We start from the raw sequence: 23,514 nt of genomic DNA on the forward strand, positions 1-23,514 counted from the left end.
GAAAATTGAGTGACCAAAGGGTCGAATGAGTCATAATTGAGTGACCATTTGTGGAATTCTCCATAAAACTAAAATTACAAAAACTTGTTGGTATGTTAGAAACGGTAAATTTGTTATTTCAAAAAAAAAAAAAAAAAAAGAGAAAGAAAAAGAAAAAGAAAAAGAAAGCAGAAATGGTACATTTTTTGCTCCATCTTGGTAGACGATAATGTATATTTAATTATTTGAGCGTAGAATTACATTAATAATAATAGTATAAAATAATAATAAATAATTACTTGAGCATAAGAAGATAGAATTACGAAACTTATACTCCCAATTACGTTATTCTCACATGTAAAATAATTCATTAATAAAAGAACAAAATGACTTTTCATATCCAAACATATTCAATTCTACCATTTTTTCTCTCAGAAAAACCCGACCTAGCTCTGCTAGGGTTTGGAGCAGCGACGCCTCCTTTGAGGTCGTCCTTCCCTGTATCTACTCCATTTTAATGGAGTCATTCATGGGCTTTGGTCTGTCTCTTGCTATTCTTCCTGCCTTCTCTGGTGGCTATAGGGCGGTTTGCCGGGTTCTTGGCTGAGTGAGGGTGATTGATGGTGGGCGCTGCAAAACAACTGCTTACAACCGCTCGGGTACGGGGGCTTTGAGTTCTGGTCTTGAAGGAGTGCAAGGCCAATCATGGTCTTCAGAGGTCGTCCACGGTGGTGTTTTGGCTGATGGTGACAACAGCTGGGTATTCTCTTCAAGCTCGACTATTTGGGGACTGTGGAATCCTGGTTTCTGATCTTGTTTATGCAGGTTGATTTGATATGTTTCTTCAAATTATCCACGTCAATGGTGAGCTGGTGATCAGGGATCGAGCCGGTGGTGGTGGTGGGCTGCCAATCAAGGATCACGTCGGCGGCTATGCAGAAGGCTTCGGATCCGGATCTGGGATTCGGATGGTTTTTGCAAACATCTCCGGATCTGGGATCTAAGTGGAGATTGGGCTTGGTCTATAGTCCACTATCTTTGGTGGGTTGTATATCAGTTGCTAGATTGGATTGGGATTCTTGTATGTTACTGGTATTGGATTCAAGACCCATGTCTATGGTATCTGTTTGTGAAATATCGTCTGCCAACATAGCCATGTTCTGACAACTTTGGCCGGCTTTGATCTTTAGGTGGAAGAGTTCCCTCGATTCTACGCCGAATTGAATTTTGTTAGTTTGTGCGTTGGACTTGCATGGGTAGTCAAACTATTGACTACTCAATTCATTACACAATTGCAATCCATATGTAAAACCAGCCATGCATTTTGACGTTGCTGCTCTTGCGTTATTTATATTTCCTTGTATGTTGATGCAATTTTTGCATCTTTTCCTTTCATATTGTTTCTTTTGGTTATTGATGCATTCTTGCATTATCTCATTGTAATCTTTCAATTTCAATAAAAGACTGACCTCATTTTACTCAAAAAAAAAAAAATCTACCATGTTAACTTTTACTCTACTAATAATAAGGATTAAATTCAGTTTAGTCCCTCAAACTTTAGGGCTAAAATTAGTTTGGTCCTTGATCTTTTTTTTTAATCACGATGGTCTCTGCACTTCCAAAATGCATCACCCTTGTCTGGACCCGACATCTAGGCCTACTTTTCATATTTTAAACTCCCACGAAGGGCAAAATGGACATCTCCAATTTAATCTTTTTTTTTTCTTTTTACCAAAATTTATTCTAATTTCTGATTTTTTTTTTCTATGTATTTTTTTTCTCTTTTCTAACTTTACCTCTCTTTCAGATCTCCCAAGCCTAAAAGCCAAATCGATCCAACGCACGCCCTCTTCTACCGCATCAGAACTCCAACGCTGATACCACCATCTTCACCCCTAGAAGAGAGAAGTAGGGGCTAATTTGAAATGGGGAGTAGGGTTTTGGTGCAGCTCTTCTGCTGCCCAATTCCTTCATCGGCAGCTCTCTGCACTATCTCAATGCCGTCGATGACAGCTTGGGCTACGACGTCGATTTCAGCGCTGTCGTCCTTGCACTTTCATAATCTCCATCTCCCATCGTCATCTTCCTCTTCGCCATTGCCTCTTAGCTACTGCTGCAAACTCATCAACTAAACTACACACTACACTATCCCACAAGAACCTTATTATTCACAATCCTCCTCTCAAGTAGAGAGAGAGAGAGACTAATACTCCAAAGCTCAGATCTTTTCTGAAACCCAGTCAGAAAACCATGGCCGATTTTCAATCCAAATTGTATGGACATGGAAGAATGGAGCTGGCTAGCTCCTACGGAATTGGGTCTAATGGAGCTAGAGGACCCAATTCATCGGCCATTAATGGGATGCAAGATCTCAGGTGCTACAACGCCTCCTATGAATGCCCACCAAGAATCAAGCTTCACATCAAACGTCGTCTTCTCCTTCTTCTCCTCCGCCTTCCTAATGCCGCACTGCTGCCCTTATTGGCGCCCCGAAGCCTGCTGATTCCCATCCCCGACATCATCATCATTGTCGGCTTCATCCCCAATTCCTCTCTCAGGACCTCCGCCAGGTCTGAGACCTTGAGCAGAGTAAGCCCCGAGATCTTGTCCTTGATCGCTGGGACCTTCTCAGGTGGGGCTAGTCTTTTCTCTGGCGCAGCGGTGGTGTAACTGGCTGCAGAATGGGAGGAAAGATAGGATCTTGATTGAAGATTAGGGTTCTGGGAGAGAATTTTGAATTGGGAAGAAGAAGAAATCGGAGTAGGAAGATGGTCGGAAGAAAGGGAAGAAGACGAAAAGGATGTAGCCTGGAATTGGTGGAATCGGGGAGTTTTATCGTTGTAAGTTTCCGAGGTCTGGAAGCAGAGTGGAGGAAGAAAGGGAATAGAAAACTGGAAGAGGAAGAAAGGAAAAAAAAAATCTGAAGAAGTAGGGGTAGTTTGGACTTTTCATCCAAAATGAGGGTCAAAGTCTAGAAAATGGGCCCTCATGTCGGGTCTAACTTAGCATCTGACATCACATTTCGAGCCAAATTTGAATTTTGGACGAGAGTGATGCATTTTAGAAGTGTAGGGACCATTGTGATTAAAAAAAAAAAATCAGAGACCAAACTGATTTTAACCATAAAGTTTGAGAGACAAAACTGAATTAAGTCATAATAATAATATTATATATATATATATATATATATATATATATATATATATTTTAGGGTCCTTGACCCAAAGCCCCAAAATGAGTAAAAATTATCCCACTTACCCCAGCAACAGATTTTTGTTCCCACTTACCCAATCTAAATCTAAATGACCAATTTGCCCTCAACTCAATTAAAGAATTACAACTACAGCCATTGTCCTCTCTCTCTGTCCAACTCGCCGGTTCTCTCTCCTCTCTCTCTCCAGCACGCCGGCAAAAAATACCTTTGGTTTTTCAACGCCGGCGAGATTCTCCAGAAAGATGTCGTCGGAGGCGAGGATGTGAGTGATGGTCGAGATCGACCTCCTCAGCTGTCCATAACGACCTCATCGGCGACGAAGGCTTCTTCCTCCCCTGGGTCCTTGGCCTCCGGTTTCTCTCTCTCTGTGCCGTCGAAGCTCCGAAGCTGGAGGATAAATCCGATTGGAACTCGCCCAACCCGGCCCGTCGTAGCGCAAACTCGTCGTTCTCGGTGGTTGAGGTCGACGAACACTGGAGATTGCTTTTGGTTGACTCAGCTTCATCGGCGACGAAATGGATTTCTGTCTCTGTTTCGGAGGAGTAGCATCTCCGGCTGATCTGCTGAGAATAAGTGAAGATGTGGCGGGGTGGTGGTGGAGCTCCGACGGGGTCGATGGCGACATCAATCTCTCCCTCCCCGGCGAAAGTTCACCAGTGAGCACCTGAGGCGGTTTTCCGGTGAGATTGAGCACGGCTTCACAGAAGGGAGAAGGGTGCCCAAATCAATTTCATCATCTTCCCCGGCGACAAGCACCTCTAAACAACTCCCGGTCCTTCTTCTTCTTTTTTTTTTTTTTTTTTTTTTCTCTATTCTTCTTTTTGGCCTTTTAATGAGAAATTTTGATGATATAAAATGTAAATTATTGGAGTAACAAGCTACAAAATGGTGTTATGCCAAGGGAAATACAGGTCTATTGGGGGGCAATAGATGTCTATTGGGGGGCAATAGATGTCTATTGGGGGACAATAGACGTTTTGAATTGACGTAATCTCCTCTTTTTTTCTTTAATCAAAGTTTTATTTGTGTAATTTTAGGAAAATTAGTTCCCATTTCGGTAATTGAAACGTCTATTGGGGGGCAATACATGGCTGATAATCGTCTATTGGGGGGCAATACATAGCTGATAGTCGTCTATTGGGGGGCAATACATGGTTGATAGTTGTCTATTGGAGGGCAGTAGACGTCTATTAAGGGGCAATAGGCGTCTATTGGGGGGCAATAGACGCCTATTGGGGGCAAAAAAACTTTTCCGGTGAGATTTTCAGCAAATTCCGGTGGGCGGCGGCCGGTGACCGGATTCCGGCGGCCGGTGACGGGCTCCGGCGAAGTCTCCTATGGTTTCTCTCTCTTCCATTTTCTCTATCTCTCTCTCTAAGTAACAAAGAGGTGAGGGGTAAAATAGTATTAAAAAAAAATTAAAAACAAAAAAAAAATCTTAATGGGGTATTAGGGAAGACTCCCTTAGAGTGTATTGGGTAAGAGAGAATTAAAAAAACTTAATGGGGTAAGTGGGAAAGAATTCCTTAGAAATGGGGTAAATAGACAAAACCCCTATATTTTAATAAGAAATGGCCGTGCAAGAAAAACACACAGCCCCGAAAGTAGAAATTATAAAAAATGATAAAAAAGAAAGAAATTAAAAAAAATAAAAATAAAAGGGTAGCTAAGTGCCTAAGGCTGAGGAGCAGAGAGTCAGAGACAGAGATATCTATCTCCGCGTCTCGGTCCTCTTCTTCTTCCCAATTCCGAAACCTTCCCCAACAGACAGAGAGACCCAAAATTTCCAAATCAATCCAAACCTCTCTCTCTCTCTCTCTCTCTCTTTCTCCTCCACAAAACCAACCCAACCGCTTTTCCTCCCCTTTAACAATTTTAACAATCCCCCAATCACTCTCCGACACCTCACCCAACCCCTCCGACGCTAAAATGCGCCGGGCCATCGCCGTCGCGCCGTTGTTCCGAGGCCGCTTCTTTCTCTAGGTTTTTTGGTCTCTTTATTTCTTGGGCTTTTTTTTTTTTTTTTGGGTGTTCGGTGGGGTTGAAAAATCTTAAATGGGGATTAGGGTTTGGGGATTTGGGATCCTGATATTATTGATATGGGGCCGGCTAACGTGCGCCGCGGAGCCGACGTCTTCTCCGACGGAGTCCGCGGCGGAAGCGATCTTTGGATTCCGAGATTCCTATTGTCCGGCTGACGGCGTCACCAGATCCGTTGGTTCTAATGGTGTTATTGTGGTACGAATTCTTTTCTTAATTTGTTGAAAATTTTTGAGGTTTGATTATCAAATGTTGCCTTTTGACTTGTTAAAGATTGAATCTTTGTGCGGTTTGGGTTTGGGGATTTTAGTTTGTGGGTTGAAATTGGTATTAGGAGCTGGTAATTCGAATTGGGAATATTGATTTCAAACAAAGCTGGCTGCTTTTGTATCTGAAATGAGCACATTTGTTCTTTGAAGTTTTTCTAAGTATGAATAGTACATTGCTTATAACTTTGATGGTTATTATCTGCTGTTGCAGTGTTTTCGATCTTTGTTGTAAGAGTTTTCGTTAAGGGCGAGACAATGATAGCTTTAAAGTATGATGCTTTGGAACATGAATCCTAACATTCCACTTTTATTCCTTAGGTTATTGTTGTGTAGTGATATGAGTCAGGTAGGCATTGATAACTTGCTTTTGAATAGTCGCTATCTTATTTTGTTGGTTAGTGAATTTTGAAATTGCTTTGCTTGTTCTAATTTTTACATTTTGCTGCTTTGAAGGGAGATGAGGTTTCGTTACAAAGGGCATTGAATCTGGTTCACAAGAATAGTCACGAGTATGTGGCTGTGCTCTTCTATGCATCTTGGTGCCCTTTCTCAAGGATGTTTAAGCCAACATTTTCTGTTCTGGCTTCTTTGTATCCTTCCATCCCACATTTTGCATTTGAAGAATCAGCCATCAGGCCAAGGTTTGTTTTATATTTACATGCACACGCACCGACTCAGACATAAACATATTTTTCTGTTTATATTCTAAATGTCATGTTATTTACTATTCTTGAATTGATTTTTTGCAGTATCCTCTCAAAGTATGGAGTTCATGGCTTTCCTACTCTTTTCATTTTGAATTCTACCATGCGAGTTCGATACCAGGGAGCCCGGACTCCTGGTTCTCTTATTGCTTTCTATAGTGAAGTTACTGGTAAGGCTTTTCTTTGTTGTACAAGTATGAGTCCAAAGTCTGTTTTTCTTAAAACATACATCATATAGTGAACTGCCCTTTTGATTCTAATTGCGTCATGTTGTTTTAAAATTTGCTTATTACCGAGCAGGTTAACCATCTGTTTTATCTTCGATACTGTCGAACTTTTTAGTCTCTTTTTGTTTGTTTTGCATCATCATCCAAAGTCATGTGTTGTTAGTTTGCTTACTCGTCATTCTTTACTCTCTTGTTCTCATTTGTATTTATTTGAAGGAAATAGGTTTTTGCTGATGGAATTTTTACTGACCTTGTGCATGAATGTAGGCATCAAGACAGTATCATTGGATCAATTGTCACTGGAAAAGGCCGGACACCCACCAAATCATGAGAAGAATGATAGCAATGAGCAGGAAAGCTGCCCCTTTTCATGGGCAAGATCTCCAGAGAATTTGCTTCGTCAGGAAACATATTTGGCTCTTGCCTCTGCTTTTGTAATTCTGCGTTTGCTCTACATCTTTTTTCCCACTCTGATTTCATTCGCTCAATCCGCATGGAGAAGGCATGTCCGAAACGTAAGATTCGGGAGCTTGTTTGAGCACCCTGTGGCCTATCTAAAGCGTGCAGTGCAGTTGTTTAACTCTCTAAAAGAGCCTTGCAAAAGGAGTAATCTGCAGGAAGGAGCAATGAACGCCCGGGTCTGGGCTTCCAAGTCACTCGCCACAGTTTCCATCGGGGATGCAAGTACCAGCAGGGGTACTGCAGTGACTGAAACCCGTTGATTGTTACAGATTGTGTTGAGCTAGAAGCTTTGGTGTTCAAAGATTCATCTGAACACCCTTGTTCAAGGTGTCTTGCAACAGAGGTTAATTGTGCCATTGTATCTTGTTGCTGTAGCAGTTCATTCCTTGTTTGTCCATATTCCATAAGCTTTATAGGTTACACTCTGTTTAACATTCAAATTGCTGAATTTGGATCGCAATTTTTGAATAGGTTTAATAATTAGTAAACCTTTCTTGTGCCCAACTATCATGTGCTTCTGTTCAATGTTTATGAAAGGGTTATCAGGTGGATTGTAACTTGGTAATTGCTGATCATTTCTAATAACATTCGAAATTATTGGAGCTGTATTAGTAGAAAAAAATGAAGCCCTGAGGGTTGAATTGAAGGTGTACCTGAAGATTGAATTGAAGGTGTGTTGGTAGAAAAAATAAAATCCTGCAGATTTAATTGTAGCAGTTTCTCTATCAATGAATAGAAGGATCAGGGGTGGCAGAGAATTCAGCATCCACATGCAATTTCTGAATCAGACTTTTATTGGCAAAATCACAAATCTACTTCAGTTTATGGTGTCAGAAACTTTATTGTGACACTTGATCCATTTACCTCCTATAATTTTGTCCTCTACCTTAATTCAAGTTAAATCAGTAGAAACACAGTAACACAGATTTCTTCTGCGTGGCTCCCCACTATTATGGTTATGCAAGGAAAATTCTTCGATGCTCTAGTGCTTCAATGTTCCTCAACGGTAATATTAATTGTTCGATCAACTATTGATGATCTAAACCACTATAGAGGCTCCCAACAAGCTTGGGAACCATAATATTTATTGTTCCTGTATAGTTAAATCACTGAAAGGCACTTGCAACTCCACCCAAGTGACTTGAAGCTCTTCAACTAAGAAAGTTACTATTCAAAAGGTGATATCAGAACATTAACCATGAATTGTGATGGAATTATCAAAAAGTTGAGATGGCAAGAGCATTTAGTTCTACAGACAATCATATCACCGAGAAAAATGATAAGAAGATGAAGTTCTAGGGGTTAAAATATATTAGAAACATGGACATCGTCAATTTGGCCAACTATAATCTTCCCTACCAGCGGCTGCATACAACCATGTGTCTATCTCTCCCATCACATGTTAGCATACTTATATACATCCAGTTTTTAAGCAAAAAGAGTCCCTGCCCCTGCTTAACATATCAAGCAGGGACTTGCTCAGCACTATTTCAGTTCAGACAAAAACCAAAATGGAAGACATCTGCAGTAAGATCCCAGTTAGCAGCAGGGCACTACTCATCCTCCACTGAGCCAACATCTTTATTCACAATCTGCCAGGAAAACGTCTTTCAGGATGGGTATACAATAGCATACTCGAGATATTTATCTATTTTATGTATTTCTTTGTATGAAGAATTCGAGAAGATGAATGTTACTTGCCACTAAGAACTAGACCTGATTATATTGGACAGAAGCTAAAACAAGTACAAGTCACAGAAGCGCCACAAAGAACTAGACCTGATTAATGTCTCAACTGTTGCAATCTATGAATGAATTAGCAGCCTTTTCCAGTGGCCTATGCTTCTTTCCTATAGGACTGAGGCAATCTAACCCTAGGAATGATGACTAAGCTCTTCAGGAGTAATTCTAGAAGTCTGCTAGTGTGAAATTTGTATCTCCTTGTTCCTCATTTTTCTATTTGTTCTCAATAACAGTCTCAGACATAGCCCACCTAAATATCAACAGCAATCATAGATCCCCAACTAATTAGCAGTCTCACAGATTTTCCCTAGTTGTCCAACATCAAAGAGTTTCTGTGACTGTTCCTGTACTCTACTTCGTTACCTATATCATTCTCAATGATAGTTGCACTTAAGTCTTCCTATTTACTATTCTTTGAGACAGTCTAAACCAAGAAATGAAATCTTTTGCATCTTCTTTTGCTCCTGCTTACACAATTAATTCCTCTTAACATGTCCTAGTGTGCTGGTTTAGTCAATTGACTGAAGTCTAACAAAAGCTTTAGAATCAAGGGTAAAGATCCAATATTTTACATTCTCAATTTGCTAAATTTGAGCTCAACTTTCTGTTTTCTTCTACCATCTTCATTAATCTACAAAGTTGTTTACATGCATCCTTTACAGATGGACTTCTGAGATTTGTATCCACTCTGTCCATAATAACATACTTGTGCTTCTAATGACCTTATCTATGAATGAGTGTAGCTTTGTTCATCAATTGGATAACTGTACAAGTTAGGGTGAGTAATTCATCCAAAAGCACATTTACCCTTGTTGAGATGAGGCACATGCACACTTTGAATGGATCTCACTTAAAGCTACAAAAGCATGCTAAACTTGAAAAAATAAAACCATTATAAACTGGATCTCTAATGATACCTGCGATATGTAATCTTTCATGGTTGCAGTAACTTGAGAATCTAAAGCTCTCTCAGCAAGCTCATATAACAAAGTATTGCCTTCAGGTCCACTTTGTTTGTCCTTCTGCAAATACCTATAATAACAAAAGATACTTGAGACGGATTCTCATAGTTGATCAATGATATATTACCATTACATTACAAATAACTGCAAATACACAATCCATTCTAGAAGAAACTCTAACCTTTGCTGGACAAGTGCCTCCAGTGCTTGTTTCGTGTTTCCTAGAACTGGATGGCTTTCGTTAGTTTCATCCAGTCCTATCCGCCTCAAATGTTGCCACAGATTCTCTGCAGCTCCAGGAAAACAAGAAGTAAGTTCTCTCACAAAAAGAAATAATGAACAAAAGAGGAACCATTGCCTGCATTGATGTTAGTAATATTTAAGAAAGCGTCTCATTGAGTCATGATCTCTGATCTGTCATTGAGTCATGATCTCTGATCTGTCATATATTCCTAGACAACCTCATTTAATCAAGATATTGGCGAGGTACCAGTAAGCGGACCAATTAAATGTTATAACCACAAATGATTCATCCAAGTAGTTTTTCCAAACATCAGGTAGCTATTCAAAGCATTACTAACTTGTTAACATTTACTAAAATAAACCAACAAGAAGGCCATACCTTCGGAGATTTTACCACCTGAAATATGCACAATACTCAGTACAACGAAAGTAAATCCAGTAAGATGAGCCGTATTAACATCCTCAACATACTTCTTGTACACCTCAGCAGGCAGCTTACTCATGATAACATACGTTTTCGCCTCTGCCGCACCTGAATCACGCATTGATAAAGCATGTCAAAACCCGAAATTCAAACCTCAAAACTATCCACTATATAACTGAAATCTCAATTAGTAACTGAATCTCACCTTGTTGAGAATTGCGGCCCTGATGGTTATTGGAGGAGGGACGAGCCCTCTGAAGCTCCCTCATTTCGTACCCGAAAATGGTGGAGAGCTTGTTTATTGCCTCGTTGATAATTAGCACCGGAAGATTTCGCTGGCGGTAGTTTTTGGTGATCAACTGAGTCAGCTCTTCTCTCCTAATTGGGCAGCCGGAGTTGTGGTGCGTCTTGAAAAGCACGTAGCGGATTACTTCCGCTACGAGCTTGTCCTTTTCCTGAGAAAGAAAAAAAAGAAGACGAGATCGGAAATCGGAGGAGGTCACCGCTGTTGAAATTGAAAGCTTTGGGTCGATGAGATTGAGATTTGGAGTATGAAATCGGGTGCGTGCGTACCTGAACGGAGATATCGAATTGAGAGAGGTCTTCACCATGGTTTGACATGATTAGGTGAATTTGGGGATTTTTGCGTCTGAGAATTGAAACCCTAGACAATGCCCCTTTTTATGTTGCTCAATCTTCTGGCGGGAAAGTCTGTGCTCTTACCAGTGAGTGAGGCGTCGGATGCACACTCAAAAGTTATGATTAGTCTTTCGTGAGTCGAAGTCACAACTTTTCACTTTTGAAGGGGAGACTATGTCACTAGATCCTTTAACAGAAGCTATTGCTCTACGTAACGGACTCGTCTGTTCTTTAGATCGAGGACACAACAGAGTTGAAGTTGAGGGTGACTCCAAACTTGTCATTGATGCTGTCAATAAAGTTATACACCCACTCTGACGCTTACTCAAAATTATTCAAGATATCCAAGCCATTGCTACAAGTTTCAACTCAATTTCATTTCGACATATCTTCCGGGAAGCAAACTTTGTAGCAGATGCTATAGCTAATCTAGGCCATAATTGTACTAGTGGAAATGTGTGGACAAATAGAGTCCCTATGGAGGCTTCAAGAGCCTTAATGTTCGATTTTGTAAACTCGGGATGCCAGAGAGGCTTCTATCTTTAATATAGTCTTTTCGTATAAAAAAAGAAGAAGACTATGCCACTAGATCAAATGGTATTAAACGATGCACACTCTGTTTTATTTTTAACTTTTTTTTTTAAATTAAGATTTTTAGCCTTATAATTTTATTTTTACTGAGGTCAAAATGTAGTGGGACACAAATTTTAGGGGTTTTACTAATATTTCGATGGAGAAATGCCCAATAAGTTTTCCGGAAACAGGGGTAACTCACTTTGTAGTCATTAGAGCAAGTCCACCTGTAGTAAAAAAATGTCAAGGTCGAAAAGTCAAGGCGTTGACCAGTCAAGTAATTGTTCATTGCCACTAGACATTGGTTTCCACCCGTTTTTTTTCTTGACCAGTCAAAACTATTCATCAATTTTTTCTTACATAAATGAAAAACTAAGAATAAGTACAATACAACGTTATTTAGTTGTTGTACGAGAAATTCTGTTTCTAATCGATTTTTATTTTCGAAACAAACGTTATTTAGGGGGTTGTGAAAATTGACTTTTTATACGTTCGGAATTTAGGAAAACTTCCTTCATGAAAGTTGTAGAGCTCGTCGATACGATCTCGTGCATATATGGAACATAATATTTGGAGTTTGTATGAATTTATTATGAATTTTTGAAATCTGGAAACTTTCTATAAATAGCAAAAAAAAAAAAAATTATGTTTTGTTTCAAAGGACAAATTTTTTTCTTTTTTTCATTTCTCCCCTCCGGTTCTCTCTCTCTCTCTCTCTCTCGCGCCCCCAGACCTGGCGGGTTTTGTCCGACCCGACCCGCCTTTTTCTCTCTCCTCCGTCCACGGACCCGGCTCCCCTGTGGTCTCCTCACCTTGCCCCGCCGCTCCGTGGCGTCAGCCAGCCCAGACGCTTCCCCCAGGCCGAGATTGAAGCAACCCCAGGCGGAGCAAATCGTCCTCCGGCGACAAACACCTCCTCTCTTCCGCGTCTCTCTTTGCACGCACGCATGGATGAGTTGCGGCGCCACGAGTTAGACGCTTGTCCTCCACTTCCGTCGATCAGCGCATCTCCTTCTCCACTCATCCAATGACCTCACCCACATTTCCGGGATGGGTTGAGCTGGCAGACGCCTTGGCTGGGTAAGGAATTAGTCAGGGCCTTGACTAAATTCTTGGCTTCGGTCAAGAAAGGCTGCCTTTTGGCTGGGCAGAATACCTCCGGTGGAAACCTAATTTTCCCCTCCATGGTCACCACATCAGCTTTTCCTAACTGGTGACCAGTCAAGAAGCAACCGGTGGAGTTGCTCTTACATTTTGAAATAACAAAAAAAAGGCATCACAACAACGATTAAATACTGTTGCACCTCTTTCTTGTCCTCACCCATCATAGGGGTGTGTTTCTTTTACTCTTTCAAATCTTCAAATCTGCTGCATCCCTTTGCTTTATGAATTTTGTTTGCAGTTGCATGTTATTTATTCATTTGTGCGTGTCAAGTTGTGTACACTTGCATGCTTAATACACTTGTTTGTGCGTTTCTTTTTAGCCATGGAAACATCACCACCTTATGGCTAGAAGAGGTCATTATATAGCATTATACCTTTTCGATAAAGGAACGGCACCAGGAACAAAACTCATCGGTTTGCCACGATGTATAAGTTTTTTCAAGTTTTAGATGTCGTTTCGGGCCTCAAAACTGCAATTTACTATTTTTCCAGCAATTTAGGTTTTCTAGTTCGATCCTTGTTTTAACCCGTGGGATTTTAGGATTCATTGTTAGTTTCCTTAGGGTTTCTTTTCTCATATATAAGCAACTTAAAACGACTGTAGAACCTATCTTTTATAACTGAGAGTTTCTTCTTATAGGGGTTTTGTCCATTTACCCCATTTCTAGGGGTTTTTTTTCCCACTTACCAAATTAAGTTTTTTTAATTCCTCCTTACCCAAAACATTAAGGAAGTCTTCCCTAATACCCCATTAGATTTTATTTTAATTTATTATTATTTTTTTTTTTTGAGTTTTACTCTCAACCCTTTGTTACATAGAGAGAGAGAGAGAAAAAAACCATACGAGACTTCGTTGGAGCCTCGTCATCGACCGCCGGATTCCGGCCAACTTAGTCGGAATCCAGTCATCTGTTGCTGGATTCTGGTCACCGGCCGTCGCCCACTAGTCTTTTTTGAAAACCTCGCTGGAGGTCCCAAAAGAGGTCGTCAGAGATTTCATAGGTCACCGGAAAGGGCTATTGCCCCCAATAGACGTCTATTGCCCCCAATTGTCTAACGTCTATTACCTCCAATAGAACTTTCGGTTACCAGAATGGGAACTAATCTTCTTAAAATTAGACAAATAAAACTTTGATTAAAGAAAAAAACGAAGAGATTATATCAATTCAAGACGTCTATTGCCTTCCAATATACTTCTATTGCCCCTCAATATACATTCAATTTTTTTTTCCTTTCTTCTGCCCCCTTTCCTTCTGCCCTATTACTTTAAAAAAAAAAAAAATTTGATTTGGGCACCCAGAAAATACTCTGGCCACCCACGTCAAAAGCTGGATGTTTCTTGCTGGTGCTTCGGAGCTCCGACTCCAAGATGGCTTACCAGGTGTTCGACTCCTGCGAGGTAGCTCCGATCGGAGTTCGTCATCTTCAGGAGTTGATGATGCCGGAGTAAGTCATGCCGGAGTTCAAATCCTCTATTCGGGGCAGATACGTTGTTGAGCGGCTTCCAAGTCACCGGCCTCGATATCGAATTCGCATTCAAATATGCAAATACCTCAAAATTGGTGTGGTTTGGACCTCCGACACAACAATCTCATAGGAAAATTGGCTCAGGTGAGCTCGCTGGGGAGGGAGAGGTTGATGTCTCCGGCGTCTTTGGTTGTGGGTTTGAGTTGTCGCCGGCTCCGAGTCGTTCAGTTGTAGAAGAAGGCATCGGTGCAGCTTCTTGCCGTCGTTATTGAGAACTTTCGTCGCCGGTGAGAATGTTGTCGATGAAGAAGACTGGAGAGAGAAAGCCAGCGTTTGCATTCTGGAGAGAGAGAGAGAGAGAGAGAGAGAGAGAGAGAGAGAGAGAGAGAGAGAGAGAGAGAGAGAGAGAGAGAGAGAGAGAGAGAGAGAGAGAGAGAGAGGCAGTAGAAGTAATTGTTTAATTGAGTTGCTTTTAATTTGGGTAGGTGGGAATAAAAATCTGTCGCTGAGGTAAGTGGGACAATTTTTGCCCAATTCTGTGTTTTGGGTCAAGGACCCTTTCTTATATTTCTTTAGTGAATTTCAAAATCCTTGTTTGGAGTTTATAGCTTGTAACCCAGATTACTTCAGACTACGTCAACAACGTAGTTGGTCACTAGAAGAAGCTCATCTTCTTGATTATTAAAACTGGCCAAAATTTTGCTAACAAAAGGTACTCCAAAAAGAAGTAAGTCGATATAAATTATTCCTCCAGAATCCCAAATACAAAACCTTAGAAGGTATACTTGAGAAGTGATAGGGTTTCTAACTTTCTAGGCTTCATAAAAAGTTTGATACCTTTGTGACTTAAGAAATCTTAAAACTAGCTACCTATCCATTATCCACTATTAGGGGTTTAAAGTCGAAACGAGAGAGAGAGAGAGAGAGAGAGAGAGAGAGAGAGAGAGAGAGAGAGAGAGAGAGAGAGAGAGAGAGAGAGAGGAAACCTGGAGTCTGTTCGTTCTCTCCCGGCCGATCGCCACTTGCAATCCCGCCGTTGCGTTCCTGCCTGGGAGGGGATGTCGTTGCTGGTTAGTGGCGGGTCCTCACAGAAGAGACGTGGTCCAGGGGAGGAAGGGGGATTCTCGACCTCGGGTTGGGCATATCGATCTCGATCTGTCCCTCTCGGATCGGGAGCGACATAGGTTCTGGGGCTGTGGCAATTTCTTTCTTCCCGGCGGTGGGTTCTGGTGTCATCGATCAGGCGAGTTGGGTTATGGAGGATGCAGTCAAATTGTGGCAGAAGGGATCCCGGTTGGGATCTGTTGCTGTTATGGTTTTGGATATGGATGTGGTCGTCATCTGGGTGTAGAAGCTGCTCGCTTTTTGGCAAGGTGGAAGGGCGGTACGGGGATGCGGTGAGGCCGCGAGGTGGTGTTGATGGTGCTCATCGTCGGCAGGAACGGTTTGCAGCATGGTTGGATTACTGTTGGGGGAAGTGGGTGTTGGGCCGGGCCTCTGTTTTGGGCTTTGCTGGTGCTGCATGGTTTCCAATTATTTTGGTTTTAGTTGTATTTTCATTAGGGTTTTCTGGTTGGTTTGTTTAGGTTTAATAAGTCCCTACTCTTCTGAGTTAGGGTGGGTCTCCTACTTTGTTGAGATAGGATTTGGTCTAGGTGTTAAGTGATGTAAATGGTGTCATTCCCGAGGATGAGGACGATTTTGTTCAACTCTGGTTTCGTTTTGTTGTCGATTTACTGGTAAACAATCCTTTACACGTGGTCTAGTACCTTCGGACACGGTGTTGAAGAGGACGTTGCCTTCTTTGCGGTTGATTATGAGGTTTTACTAGAATTTTCGAGTTCATATGTTCAAAGTAGCCTTGGAAGTGGGCTAGATGGTGGTTAGGCCATCTCCAGCTGTGAGGGGCTAAAATAGCCCCCGGGCTAAATTTTAGCCCCCGGGCTAAATTTTAGCCCCCCATAATCACTATTCATATGAATAGTAAGGGCTATAATTTCTACCATCTCCAACCCTTAGGGCTATAATTTTAAATGCCCTATTATTTTATTGTTTTTCATTATGTATTTCTAATATATAGTATTTTATAACTATGCTACTATTTCCACTTATATAATTATTTTTTTTATCAAATATTAGTAATTTTTTAGATAAGATTTTATCGTGCCACGTGTCACGTTGTAAGTAATTATTCAGATTCTTGATTAGATTTGTTTGTGTGTTTATCCCGATTACTTTTTAGCCGACCCAAAAATAAATAAATAAATAAATAAACCCAACGGTTAGACTTAGCTGACATCAGCATGTTGATGCCGACATCAGCCATGCAATTGTCAGCCATTCAAATAATCAGAATGGTTTTTTTTGTGTCCAACGTGGTCCCCACACACACAAGCCCAAGGGCTAAAGAAGGGGCCATATATAACCCAGCCCATAGCCCTTTTAGCCCCCAAACTCATTTTTGTAATAGCATGCCCCTCAATTGGAGATGGTTTTCACAATAATTTGGGCTATATCAACCCCATGGCCCTCAATTGGAGATGGCCTTAGAGTTTGGGCCCTTTGGCCTGATGGTCTCTGTAACCGCGGTTTCTTGGGGTTTTGGTTCATGTTCCCCCCCGCGCACGCGCGCGTAAGCTTTGTTGATTAATGGTTATTTTCTGTTCTAAAAAAAAAAAAACCTTAGAAGTATAAGCCCATTAGACCAATCCAGAGTAAGGTCTGAGTCCAAATTTCACCCTAATCCACCATGGATGGCAAAATTGCTTTCGGCACCCAACAGTGAATTGCAGGACCCTTTGTGGCACTGCATTAACATAATCTTCCACCACCGGACATAACCTTGAACGAGTTTGTTGTGAACTTGTTTGTACCCACATTTGCATGGCCACTCGGACGTAGCTAATGTGCATATAGTTATTGAGTGATTTCTAATTACAATGAGCCGCTCTACAAGTAAATTGGGCCGATTGCCAGAAATGTTGGCCGATGAATAATTGGACAATTCATCTGATCTAAGACAAGTCACATAAAAAAATAGGCCGATAGAGGGTTTCGAAAGTTTGGCCTTTGGTTATCGGCCGGCCCGTAGTCATTGGTTTATTGTCTAAAAGCCCATTGGCCAATACTCTAATTGGTTTCCAATCCGAACTCAACTTAGAAGGATAATGGCCGATTGTCAAAGAGGCCAATAAGCGATAAAGATGAAATTTGATCAAGTAGTATTTCAGTCGGTTTGAAATTCATGTCAGCCGATAAGGAGAATTCAATCCAAGATAGCCTACTTCAAGATTAATTGCAGCCGTTGATGACGTCCATCAAAGCCAATCCGGATAGAGTCCAGCGTCAAGTCAGCCGACGATAAGTATTGAAGCCAAATCAAGATAGAGTCACTGAGGCAAGAAGAGGCCGAATTCCACTCAACTTCAAAGAGTCAAGAGATCAGTTCAAGTCATAAAGCAGCCGATATAAATAGAAGCATCGACGGAAGACAAAAAACACAACTCCAGAAACTCAAGCCATCAAGCTTTTCTTATTTCGTTTTACCTTTTGCTTAGGTAGAATTTCCGTCTGTTACTTTAGTTTATTTGCTCTGCTAGTTACAATCTCAGTTACTTTATCTTTCTTGTAGCCTAGTATCGATTTTGAATTGTTCTCTTTGTTTTCCTTCAAACAACAGTTAATAATTTGCAGCCATTCTAGTTTTCAGTTTCGTTGCTATTATCTTTTATTTGCTCCTTATTGTCTTTATGCTTTACTTGTTTAATCGTGTTATTCATAGTAGCTATTAATCTTATATTTACTCATACTCTCACAACCACACCTAACTCACCCGACCTTCAACCATCAAGTCCTTAATCTAGAGGCATCGAACCGCAGCCGAGAATAAGTTCCTTCCTCGGCTAACGATTGCTTGATAAGTCAGATCTACATCCACTACACCTACAGTTGCACACTTGGCCTTCTGGCCGTGTGCTGGCACGCTCCGCATCTATTCATCAAGAAGGACATTTGTTCCTTGATCCCTCGGCTGTATAGGCCGAGGTGATTTTCAGAGGCAACATCTTTTGGCACGCCCAGTGGGACGCAAGATTACTATTTTCTTAGTAAGGTTGAATGCAAGGGAAGGAGGTTAGTCAACAAAAACAAGACAACCCATACAGTGTAAACAGGGGAAAGAAGTGTCTTCGGTGTGGAGAGTCAGGACATAATTCAACTTTTTGTCCATCACGGCCGAAGCTCGATCTTACTCCAATCAGAATGTCACTTGAGTCAAGTGGGAATGGGACCTCAGACGCTTCGTCGGTAGAGCAATCAGCCGATGAACGTAGAGCTCAAGAGGCAGCAAAGACTGCAGCAGCCGAACTAGCTGCAAGATAGGAGGCTACACAAGCAGCGGCAGCCGACGCCGCTGCAAGGCAAGAAGACATGAGACGAGCAGCTGCTGACGCAGCCTTGGCCAGGCAATCTACTGAAAGTCCGTCTAGAGGCTTGCCACTTAATGCTTTTCAGAGTGCCTCGAATAGTGTAACCACTCCCGGTGCTATCATCCATGCAGCACGAGATGGTAGAGTTAGAGATACTGTGGAAGATGATTATTTAGGTCCGGCCGGAGTGTCAGCCGAGTATATGTACAAAGCATTGAATGAAGTTTTTAAATTGCAGACGAATGAACTAGCTACTCGAGGAGAAATCAACAATAGAACGTTGGTAGATCAGTTAGCTACTGTTTTGGGAGAGAATACTAACCGATCAATCGGAGGACTGCAAACATCTCTTGAGCAACTGAACCAAACAATGGCGGCTATGGTGAATGGTCAGAACACTTTGCAAACCTTGCTGATACAAAATCAACAAGGCCAACTCAACCAAGCACTTCAACCTCCATGGCAGCAAGCTCATGCTTATGTTCCACAGCCACTAGCTCAGTTTCCTATTGGTGGACAGCCTTTTCAAGCTCAACCCCAATTTGGAATGGCCAATAATTACGTGCAACAGCCGATAAATAACAACAACGGTTTAGGAGGACAAAATCCACCTAGGAATGGGTTAACAGTCGAAGAAATAAGGAGAATCTGTGAAGAAACTGTAGGGCCGGCTCCTAGAAGAACGGCCAGGCCAAGATACACCAAACCATATCCGGAAAGGGTTGAAAACAGAGACTATCCGAGGGGATTCAAATTTCCTGACTTTCCTTTATTCAGCGGAGATGATTACCAATCAACTATAGCACATATTTCCCGGTTCACCGCGCGATGTGCTGAGCATTCTAGAGATGACGATTTGAAGTTGAAGTGGTTTGAGAACTCACTGACCGGCCCTGCTCATGCTTGGTATGTCAACTTGGCTCCTAATTCTATTCAAAACTGGGCCGACATGGAAAGAGCTTTCCATGAGCAATTCTACAGAGCCGAACCAGAAGTCACAATCGCTGATTTAGCAAAAATGTATCAAGCAGCACATGAGTCGGCCCAAGATTTCTTGGATAGATTTAAGGCCGCAAGAAACAAGTGCAGAGTTAATTTGGGGGAGCTAGAATTTGTCCGGATAGCTCAACAAGGTCTAAATTACGAGTTGCGCAAGAAATATGAGGGAGTTGATATTAGAGACATCTTTGAATTAACCACTAGCGTGGCTAGATATGAGGCAATCATTAGAGAAGAGACTCAAGCCAGATCAGCCTCAAAGGGAACTTATTATAAGAACCCTACTGTTCATGCTGTGGAGGCCAATTTCCAAGGTTTGAAGGTCGAGGAAGAAGATTCGGCCGAGATCAATGCTGCCGAACTATTTGTAAACAAGCCAGTGGTTTGTAAAGCCCTTGCAAAGCCAACAAACCCAATCAAGGATAAACCTCAGCCGATAACCTACCATACCAAAGATGGCACACCTTTAAGATTGACACCTACCCGCACTTACACTTTTGATATCACAAAAGCTGACATAATTTTTGATCAACTTCTTGCTGAGAAAGTAATTAAATTGCCAAACGGCCATGTTATACCTAAGGCCGATGAAACTAGAAATAAGTCTTATTGTAAATTTCACAATTCTTGGAAGCATTCTACTAACAATTGTGTGGTTTACCGTGATGCTTTGCAGGATCTCATCGAAAAAGGAAAGCTGAAGTTTCCAGAGACGAGCAAACCAGCTCAGCTTGTCGATACCGACCCTTTTCCAGTCAACATGGTGTACGTCAACTTCCCAAGAGGCCACAGGAGGAATTGGCCAAATATGAACTTGTCTGATCCTAGGGCCCGAAGGAGGTATATGTTTCGTGACCAGAGGAGGGAGCCAGTTTATGATAGTCAGGATGAGGATGCATACGATATGACAATGCCACCGGCTTTGAAGACCTCATCGTCATCTACTTCAAAAGTACCGCCAGCCAGTGCTGTGATTCTGTGCAGCCGTTGCAACTGTGAGGTAACCCTCAATAATCTTCTGCAGATCAAGAACCAAGAGTTAGCTACTGATCAACAGGTAAAGCCTGGGTTAAAAGCCTCAACTAATTGTGAAGAAAGTAAGAAGAAAGACTCAGGAGGGAAACATGCTGGCAATGAATTGGGGACTCCCACGGCCAATTTGGCCGAGGATGAAGTACTTAAGCTCTTTGGCCCTCACAGTCCCAAGGGATATTATCAGGGACAACAAACTTCCCAAAGTGTGTTTAAGAGAATAAAGGAATCTGAAAACGCCGAAAGCGGACGACTTTCGGTGAGGAGAAGGTTGACTTTTGAAGATGATGATCTTGAGGGAAATTTTGTTGATGGTTTCAATGGCCGACGACGATCAGGTTTTGACCAAGATGATCGATTTTATGACCAAGATTACTTTGCTAGAAATAGAGGCCGAAGACCTTATAGGACATATCGGCCACCAGTTACTCATGATAATAGGTGGTATGGCCGAGCGGCCAGAGATCAGCCATTTTCCCCTTTGACAAAAACTCAAAAGAGGCGTATGCAAAGGGAAGTGGCTGCTGCAAGGCAGCAAGGGTCAGAAGGGCAGGAAGTCAGACGCTCTACTGAAGCAGATAACAAAGAAGCCCCTATAATAAGAGAGGATTTTCATAAGGATTTAGGAGAACCTATGGAACTTGAGACCATCGGTGACCATTTTGAAAATGTCCTTAGCTTCCCAAAGCTACCCCATCTGCGATTTACTGAAGGAGGGGTTAAGGTCTTCAAACATCTCAACCCTCCATTTAAGTTGGCTGAATTAGAAACAATGAGAAAGTTTCACCAGAAACATTCAGCCCTTGCAATTTATGGGCTTCCAAGGAGTCAAGACTATATTCTCATACAATAGTAGCAAATTCTGATGCCGATCATGCTCTGATTCGGCAGGGTTTCCATAGCCGATTCATTACACCTGGTTTAAAAGCTTTGTATCAAGCACATCGCAAAGGAATCCAAAAGAAGGATATAGTCGCTCAAATTCCAGTTTCAGAAGCCGACCTTCATTTCCTTAGATGTTTCATAGAAGCCACTCGGCTGAGGAAACTTATGGCATAACGCCAGAAGAGGTCCAGCTCGCAAGGGAACTTGATAGTTATTTAGAAAAGAAAGACTTCGCAATTGAAGAGCAAGCGAAAGCCGATGCCAAAGCTAAGGATATTGAAGAACAGAAGGAAGTACAGAAGGCGGCTATGGATAAGACGCCAAATGGAAAAGTCCCTACCATAAGAGTACTGAGAGGACAGGATCCACCATTCTCAAATCAAGATCTGGGGATGATGAAAAAATATCATAGGATGTATTCAGCATTGGCCACTTATGGCCTAACTGAGGAGGAAAGCGCGATGTTGAAAATGTTGGAAAGGATCTGTCTTCAGAATCATACCTCATCACTGAGGATTCTAGCATCGGCTTAAAAATCAGTTATCAGGCAATGATGGAGAATTGTAAGCTAGAAGCCAATACTGATAACTTACCTATTTCTGATGCTGACCTGACTTACCTCTGCACCTACCATAAACAACATCCAGCTGCTGAGATTTATGGATTCACATCGGCCGAGAGCAAATTACTAGATAATTTGTCCAAATACTTGCGGGCTCGTGCAATCGAGTGGCAAGCAGAGACAGAGAAGGCATCCACCAAGCTGACAACTGGGGCCATCGAAGAATTGAAGAAAGAACAAGCCAGTCTCAATCAGCAGTTGAAGGATGAAGAAATGGTAGAAGGTGCTGCCACGAACAATGGTAAGCAAGACGATTATGGAGACGAGGGTGATGAGGAAGTCGATTATGGGGAAGAAGAGGAACAAGGTGACTATGACAATGAGAATGGACTCGATTACGACATTGGGGATGACACAGCTTTTGACATAGAAACCTTATCTCCATTTTATAAGGGCGAGGCCGCCTTTGGAAAAGGAGAAGGTAACACAATGGACATCAACATGGTTTATGTCCTACCTTCAGAACTCAAAGCTCAACCAGGTCAGTCAAATGAACTGATCAGCGACTTTGTTGCCGATCGACAACCTCGATTTGAGATTGATGAAGTCGATGCCCAATTGAAGGATGAAGAAGGCCGTGTGGTACTCACAAAACCAACGGCCAAAATGGCTCAACATTTGAAGCCGTTATACATCACGGCTTACATAGAGGGATATCCAATAACGAAAGTTTTGGTGGACAATGGTGCAGCAGTTAATGTGTTACCTACAGCCGTCATGAAGAAATTACGCAGGACTGAATCCGATTTGCTCCCTTCAGACATTACAGTGAGCAACTTCTCTGGAGGTAAGAGTAGGCCAAGAGGTATCCTCCCCCTCGATGTCACAGTGGGGGAAAAGACAAACATGACGGCTTTCTTCGTGGTCGATTCATCTGCTCATTACAATGCATTGCTTGGCCGCGATTGGATTCACCAGAACATGTGTGTACCTTCTTCCCTGCATCAAGTTTTGATCTTCTGGCATGGCGACAAAATTGAGGTCATTCCAGCAGACAATAACCCATTTCAAGCATCCACCAATGTAGTAGAAGCAAGGTTTTATGAAGACGATATTGGTTATTTCACTTTCAGTGGACGAGATAGCAAGGGCCGACCTACTCAAGTTACGGCCCAGAAAATTGTCAACCTAGGGAGTGAGGATGTTTTGCAAGATGCAGAGCGTCCAACCTTGGTTGACCTCTTCAAGGACAATATCAATGTCTAGAGACCCAAGGTCTCTAGAAAGAAAGGCCGCAGTCCGATCTATTTTAGGACGTTTGCTGGCCTATTGGGCCGACAGGACTACCAAGTCTAACTCGGCCATCAACTTAATGGAATATATTACAGAACAACAGGAAGAAGAACTGCAGTTGGAAGATACGGCCCAGCCCCGGCCGAATTAGAAGATACTGAAGCCGAAACTCAAGATCCTGTAGACCAAATCAACTTGGGAGATGA

The 23,514-nt window shown here is 42.0% G+C and overlaps 2 protein-coding genes across 2 annotated transcripts; one reads left to right on the forward strand and one right to left on the reverse strand.

Moving 5' to 3' along the window:
• Positions 1-4,862: 4,862 nt before the first annotated feature.
• LOC112177176 (5'-adenylylsulfate reductase-like 4) lies at positions 4,863-7,517 on the forward strand. Its single transcript, XM_024315408.2, has 4 exons — positions 4,863-5,431; positions 5,956-6,143; positions 6,252-6,376; positions 6,701-7,517. The coding sequence occupies exons 1-4, from the start codon at positions 5,249-5,251 to the stop codon at positions 7,153-7,155; spliced, it is 951 nt and encodes a 316-aa protein (XP_024171176.1). The 5' UTR covers positions 4,863-5,248; the 3' UTR covers positions 7,156-7,517.
• Positions 7,518-8,159: 642 nt separating this feature from the next.
• Positions 8,160-11,035, reverse strand: LOC112177179 (melanoma-associated antigen 1). The gene is made up of 6 exons (XM_024315412.2): positions 10,841-11,035; positions 10,473-10,722; positions 10,223-10,375; positions 9,782-9,887; positions 9,556-9,670; positions 8,160-8,487 (listed from the first exon to the last, which is right to left on the reverse strand). The coding sequence occupies exons 1-6, from the start codon at positions 10,886-10,888 to the stop codon at positions 8,449-8,451; spliced, it is 711 nt and encodes a 236-aa protein (XP_024171180.1). The 5' UTR covers positions 10,889-11,035; the 3' UTR covers positions 8,160-8,448.
• Positions 11,036-23,514: the final 12,479 nt, after the last annotated feature.

The sequence above is a fragment of the Rosa chinensis genome, chromosome 7, assembly GCF_002994745.2.
Source record: "Rosa chinensis cultivar Old Blush chromosome 7, RchiOBHm-V2, whole genome shotgun sequence".
Classification (NCBI taxonomy): Eukaryota; Viridiplantae; Streptophyta; class Magnoliopsida; order Rosales; family Rosaceae; genus Rosa; species Rosa chinensis.

Coding starts and splice junctions, on each gene's coding strand:
- LOC112177176 (XM_024315408.2), top strand. CDS start 5,249: ATGGGGATTAGGGTTTGGGGATTTGGGATCCTGATATTATTGATATGG. Junction 6,144..6,251: donor GAATCAGCCATCAGGCCAAG/GTTTGTTTTATA, acceptor GATTTTTTGCAG/TATCCTCTCAAAGTATGGAG. Junction 6,377..6,700: donor TTTCTATAGTGAAGTTACTG/GTAAGGCTTTTC, acceptor GCATGAATGTAG/GCATCAAGACAGTATCATTG.
- LOC112177179 (XM_024315412.2), bottom strand. CDS start 10,888: ATGTCAAACCATGGTGAAGACCTCTCTCAATTCGATATCTCCGTTCAG. Junction 10,723..10,840: donor AATTCGATATCTCCGTTCAG/GTACGCACGCAC, acceptor TTTCTTTCTCAG/GAAAAGGACAAGCTCGTAGC. Junction 10,376..10,472: donor GGGCCGCAATTCTCAACAAG/GTGAGATTCAGT, acceptor TGCGTGATTCAG/GTGCGGCAGAGGCGAAAACG.